General features: G+C 41.8%; 1 protein-coding gene across 4 annotated transcripts in view; it reads left to right on the forward strand.

Annotated features, from left to right (window-relative positions):
- LOC137532676 (butyrophilin subfamily 1 member A1-like) overlaps positions 1-6,370 on the forward strand; it is a 92,601-nt gene extending 86,231 nt beyond the window's left edge. For 3 of the 4 annotated variants that reach the window (XM_068253478.1, XM_068253477.1, XM_068253479.1), the window contains exon 5: positions 5,268-6,256. In XM_068253478.1, the coding sequence (XP_068109579.1) occupies positions 5,268-5,851 (584 nt within the window). In that variant the 3' untranslated portion in view covers positions 5,852-6,256. Of the gene's footprint in view, positions 1-5,267 lie in introns of all 4 variants that reach the window. The other variant, XM_068253480.1, reaches the window with a different exon arrangement.
- Positions 6,371-6,757: the final 387 nt, after the last annotated feature.

The raw sequence follows: 6,757 nt of genomic DNA on the forward strand, positions 1-6,757 counted from the left end.
AATAAAAGTGAATTTTTTCAGTTTTGTGTCCATCACAATTTACAAGCTTATAATTTAAAATTTTTTCGTAATATACCCTCTTCACATGCACATTTAAAAAGTTCAGACCCTTAGGTAACTATTTATAAGTTGTTTTTTTTGTTTTTTGTAACTCAATTGTTATTGAAAGTTTTCAAGTTTAAAACATTTTTAACATTTGACATATGTGTACGTCTTGTAAAGATATCAAAATAAATTGTCAACAGTACATATTAGGCATATAGATAAAGTTGCTGTGAGAGATAGCGGAGCCGCCGCCAGAACGCACGTGGCGGCGGACTCCGCATCTCGGACAGGGGCCTCCTCACTCCTGCCGGCGGGTAGAGTAGGGCAGGTGGCGGAGTCCGTGAGCTCGGCGGACTCCGCCTCACAGTTGCTACCTGGGGGTTGCCCGCTCTCTCGCCGGCTCGGAGTCTGCAGATTGCGCGCACACGCGCGAGGAGACAGGAACTTTATTGTTCCAGAAAAAGAGTCAGCTGACCAGGCCACTCAGCTGACTCCAGCAGTACTCTGGATTGGCTGGGGCTCTGGGGCAGCGCTGAGTAGCTCTCTGGCTACAAATAGGACTTGCAGGTCAGTAGCAAGTTGTCTGCTGTCGTGAATGCTTAGGTGTAAGCGCTCAGACCTTAGCTCAGTTCCTAGGTGTTGATACCAAGGACGTCACACCTCAGTTAGGATTATATTGTATATTTATCTTTGTTTTGACTCTGGCTATCCCTGACTACTCTCTTCTCTTGCCGATTCTGTACCTCTGCCTATCTGATTCAAAGTTGCCGACCCTGCCTGTTTACCGACTCTGAATCAGCCTTCCATTCCTGTACTGTTGCCGTCTTTCTGTTGCCAAACCTATGCTTGTCTGACCTTTCTCCCTCCAGTGGAACGTCTCCCACTGGTGGGCTATCTCTGAGGCTTGCCTCTCCGAGACGCCTGCCCTAGCAGACGATTACTGCCAGGGGCTGAGAATCCTCTCTCTGCCTGCTTGAGGATCTCACACACGGGGTTCCCATTTAGAGGTAACCACACCTCTGAGGAATTACCATGTGGTGGATATTTCCACATACGTGTAAATTATTATTGTTGTCTCATTGTCAATTATTGTATTTGGCGTCCAGAGGTTAGCTGCGCTTGTATTATTGGTGATTCTGCAGATCATCAATAATCGGGTGACATCTGTATTGTTGGTGATACTGCAGATCGCCAACAATCGGATTCTCTCTGGTTACTTACACCGATCCTTACAGTTGCAAATATGTTCTCATCAATCAATAGGCTAATTACATCAATAATAAACTATTAGAGCATAATTATTGAAACCCTGAGTCAATATTGCTGTAGATTGATAGGACTAAAAGGATATATAATAAAAGAAATAATAGAAAAAGAAAAGAAAAGGAAAACAAACAAACACAGACAATGCCTGCAATCTTTTAAGATATCAGTATATAGTACCTTTTTCCCCTCTCCCTCCCCCCTCCTCATATTTCTGACCTCCTAGTGAGCTAATGAAGCCGTTGGTTCCTAGCAACGGTTTGAATATTATTTATCTCAGGTTCTAACTTCTTGCCTCTAAAGCAGCAACTCATAATTTATATCCCAGAAATCCCATACCTTAGAAAATAAATCGTTTTGTTCGTGAGATAGATAGGTAAGTTACTCCATGGTTCGTATATAACCTATTCTTTTAACGACTTCCTGGACAGTGGGAGGCACTCTATTTTTCCAGTTCGATGCTATGGCTACCCTAGCCGCAGTGAGAATATGATTTATCATTTTAATTGTATGTTTACGGGAACCTTGGGGCGGTTTACCTAACACATAAATCCATGGGTCCAATAAGAGATCCTTTTTAACAACCTATTTGAGCAGGTCCCTGATCTGACCCCAGAAGTTTTGGACTTGTGGGCAAAACCAAAAGATGTGAGACAAAGCACCCACCTCCCCAAATTCTCTCCAACAAAGATTCGAAGTTTGTGGATAAATCTTACGTAATTTTTGGGGAGTATAATACCACCCAAAAAGTATTTTGTAGATATTCTCTTTTGTCCGAGAGCAGAGTGATGTTTTTCTCCCATTAGCCCAAATCTGTAATTCTGCTTCCCAATATGTCATATAGGAATGTTTGGTAAAGTTTTCTCTCGGTGGGATAGTGAGGATAGAGTATATCCTAGATATTAAATGTGGGGGTCTCTCGGTTTCTAGCATTAATGATTCAAAATTTGTCAGAGGTGAGAAAGAGTTTCGGCCTATCAGGGCATGGATCCGTGATCTAATTTGGAAATATAGAAAGTTGCCCCCAGTCAGTGAAAAATTAACTAAAAAGAAGAAGTTTTCTAGTGGTTGGGTCACATACATCTCTCATAGAGGATACATTTTTATCCTTGATACTATGGAGGCTCGAGGTCATAATATTCCTTGAATTCTAAAGAGCATAGACATTGGTGCCTGCAGAATAAATAAAAAACGTATCTTTCTCCAGAGGGACAGGGTGAAGTCTACAGAGCTTAACAAGTATATCTCAGGTTCAGCCCTGCCTTCTCTGGACCATAGAAGACAGGCTAAAGTCTTGGGTGAGACAGATGCCTCTTCTATATCAACCCATCTTGGTTTAAGCCCTGGGGAGGACCACTGGACAATTTGGCGTATGTGGGCCGCGTAATAATATTTTTGTAAGCTAGGTACTGCTAGCCCCCTCTTGTCCTATCTGATTCCATTACAGAGCGAGGAACTCTAGGACGTTTAATTGACCAAATGAATCAGTACATTATTTGCTGAAAAAGTATTAGTTGGGATCTAGGGATTTTTATTTTTATTTTTGTAATTTTTTTTCATTAAAAATTTTATTTGGGTAATTTTTGGTGTTGGAAATAAACATAAAAAATTAAAATGTAATAATGTTGGTTAATTGTATAAAAAAAAGTATGTAGATGTATTTTTACTATTTGGCCACAAGATGGCCACAGTGAGATTTTTTTTTTTTAGCCTTGGAAGCGTACTGATCGCTTCCAGGAAGCATATAGAGGACGGGAAACTTTTTTTAGGGCAGAAAGACCGCGGCCTCTAATGAGAAGCCATTGGCTTTCCTGCGGGGGACTTAGATCAATGAATGGGAATCATGTTCCCATTCATTGATCTCCGGGCTACCGGGGGGCGGCACGTGAGTGTGCTGAAGCGCGCGGATCACGTCCAGGCAGCATAAATGATTAAACAAACCTAAAGCAAGGAAACTCACTTCATGTTATTCATGTTATGAATTCTCTGGATACCATAAAGCCTTCCTGGTACTCGTCCTGTCCCATCATTCTAGCAGCCTTTCGGAAGTACTCGTGTTCCCGAGTCCTTCCAAAGACCGGTGTATCTGTACTGTTTATGCACAAGCCTAGACTTGTGTGCATGCAATACGGATGCCCTTTTCTTCAAAAGTACTCGGGGACGTGAGTACTTCCAAAGGCTGCCTGAGGAGTGGTGAAGAGGTATTCAGTTTCAGTGGGGATGTCCCTGGAATGACGGGACAGACTTTTCCTCTACATAGTAAGTATCTAACCCATTGTGGCATTTTTGCCCAAAGGCTTTCAGAGCCAGCTCTCCGATCTCTCAGTTTTGTTGCTGTGGCCCACCTCCAGCTCAGCGATCATGTCCTAATAGGCCTAACAGCATAAGGCCCAGCTGGCCTTATGTTATGTTGTTCTGCAATTTTGATTGTACTAGCTGATTACCTTCTTGAAAACCTAATAAAATCTTTGAAACCAAAAACTATTATTTAATATGGTATAATGTTTCAGGTCGCAATGACATTTCATAAACATTTTACCTGTAACGATCTTACCTTCCAGCGGCGGGTCCCGGCGATGGGACTTTCATTCTGCCGGCTTCCAATGGCATCCCCGGCATCCCTCTGGCGGTGCATCAACAGACTCGCATGCGCAGTTCCTCCTGTCGGGCGCGTGCGGTGCAGAGCAGCCTTTACAGGCTGAGGAGGCGTGTCTGACAGGAGGGGCTGTCGTCCTGGGGGTGGGATCTGCTCTGCCTCTTGGGTATTTCAGGCCAAGTGAGTCATTTTCTCACTGGCCTTGATCAGTTCGCTGGTTCTTGGCCCTTAGCCTAGTGAGAATCTGTGAGAGCTACATTTCATATATTACGCGATATATATGTACTCTAGTCAGTCAGTATTATATATTTGTAATATTGTATATTTATCTGTGTACTGACCTTTTGCCTGCCTCCTCGACCTCAAATCTGCCCAGCCCCTCTGTACTATTGACATCTGATATCTGTGTATGACTTGGCCTGTTTCTGACTTCGCTCCTGTGTAACCCCTCCAATACGACTGACATCTGACCTATGTGTATGACTCTGCCTGTTATTTGACTACGATTTTGCCTAACCCTTCTGTACTGTTGCTATTTGCTCTCGTGTACGACCTCGGCCCGTTTCTGACTACGCTTTTCTCACAAGCACTGTGTATTGTGCATTATCAAAACGAGTGGAAAATACAGCTTTGCCTGCAAAATCACTGCAGTCAACGCCTAAAGCCTAAGGATCCATAATGAGGATGGGGAAGTTAATTCCTGTCATCACAGCAGTAATACAGAATCAGGATTTCCTTTCCTGATCACAGAACACTGATGCTTAATACAAGCCCATTTTTAATTCAGGTTCCTTTCTTAGCAAAAGGGATGTATTTAAAGTGTACCTGAGACGAAAACCTTCTCAGGGACCATACTTATTTGAGGCTTCCTTAAGCCCCCTTGAGGCTCCCTGCACACTACAAATCCGTTTTCCGATTCTGATTCCGATTTTCAATTCCGATTTTCCCTGAATACATTCAACAGATAAACGGATCAAAAAAACGCAGGATGCAGTAAATATTAAAAATCTGAATCGGATATAAAAAACTATTAAAAAGCGGAATCTGAATCGGAAATGCATGCAGTGTGCAAGAGGCCTCAGGCTGCTCGGTCCCTCACCATCTTCCCAGTTGGATCCCGTTTCCCAATGGACGGCCCTATAGCCTGGTTGAGTCGCACCCTGTTAGCAGGGGACAGGAGCCACCAATGGACCAAGCAGCCTTAAGGGGGCTTAAGGAAGCCCAAGGTAAGTATTGAACCCGAGACTTCTTTTGTCTCAGATTTCTTTAATTTACAATGAAAATAGGCAAAAAATAATAATAATAGTAATATATATATTTGTGGACTATTTTATTTTAATTGATCTTCTTTTCTTTGTTCAAGTGGATGTAACTCTTGATCCAGAAACAGCTCATAAGGACCTGGAGGTATCAGAGGACTTAAAATGCTTGTCTCGTGCTTCACATACGAAGGATGTACAGATGAATGACAGAAGATTTGATACACGTCTCTATGTTCTGGGAAAGGAACCTTTATCAAATGATAAAAACTACTGGTTGTTGAATGTTAATAATGCAAAACACTGGACTGTTGGAATTGCTCGCAGAAATATAGTCAGGGAGGGAAAGCTAAATTTAAGTCCAAAAAATGGATTTTGGGTAATAGAACGCCATGGTAAGGAATACACAGCATATGAAAATACACCTGTCAAACTCACAATCTCTGGGAAACCACGAACAATTGGAATATATCTAAACTATAAAAAAGGCCAGGTTACCTTCTATGATGCTGCTACTGCAAAAACTCTGCAATCGTATAAGGCGAAGTTTAGGAAAAATGATATATTACCATTTTTTTCTGTCTGGACAGAGGGTGAAAATATTCATTTATGTTCTGACTTCTGTAGACATTGTGAATCTGCCAATCCACATGAGAACAATGCAGAAAGAACTGGCATGCTTCCGTAACTAATATACGAACTGAAACAATATGTTACTAGTTGAACAGATAAAGCCATACTGGAAGACCTTACTGATCTGATCTCTGTCCTGTAGACCGGTATCTGAAAGCCATGCAGTATGAGACATCATCATGGTTATAAAGGCTCAGCAATATTTACACTTTCTAACTTGCTGGTGATCTAGAAGTGTGGTATATGCAGGGGATGACTGAACACAAAGTAAACATGAAGTTAAACTGAATACTATAAGCTCACCATATGTTGAGAAATAAATAAACCCAGAATACCTTCTTTTTGTTTTGTTTTGATTTTTTGTTTCAGAAGAAATACTACTGTTCAGTGCAGGATCATCCACCAGGCAACCTAGACAGATGCTTGGGGCCTTGTGGGTGTCAAGAGGCCCACCTGTCACCTTATCTGATCTTGCTCCACGTCAGCTTACCAAAAGGACCAAAAAAGGGCACCAAATCTACTACCTTGCCTAGGTGCCCATTACATCATTTTTTATATGTAATTTTTATTTCAATAAAGCAATACTTCTTTGTACAACCATGTCCAGTCAAATTTTGTGGTACATCAACATAATAGCACAGTTTTTGAACATTATAAACATTATCTACATTATGGGACATTCGGAAAAAGGAATAGGGGCAGGGGAGTATAAATGGGGATCTGTTCCGCAGTCAAGCTCAGCTGGCATACCCCTCTGATATCTAATTAAGAGTACATGTCGTAACCAGATTCAATAGGGTTTAGATCAGTCTTTTCAACTATCCATGCGGAACTCCTCAGTTGTATTATTATCCAATTCTCATGTAATGGAGGTAGATTTAGTCCTTTGGAGCTGTATAGCACATACAAGATCCCCTCCCCCCTCTGGGTTCTCTAACCATCCCACAATATAGTATTATAA

The sequence above is a fragment of the Hyperolius riggenbachi genome, chromosome 9 (genome assembly GCF_040937935.1).
Source record: "Hyperolius riggenbachi isolate aHypRig1 chromosome 9, aHypRig1.pri, whole genome shotgun sequence".
Classification (NCBI taxonomy): domain Eukaryota; kingdom Metazoa; phylum Chordata; class Amphibia; order Anura; family Hyperoliidae; genus Hyperolius; species Hyperolius riggenbachi.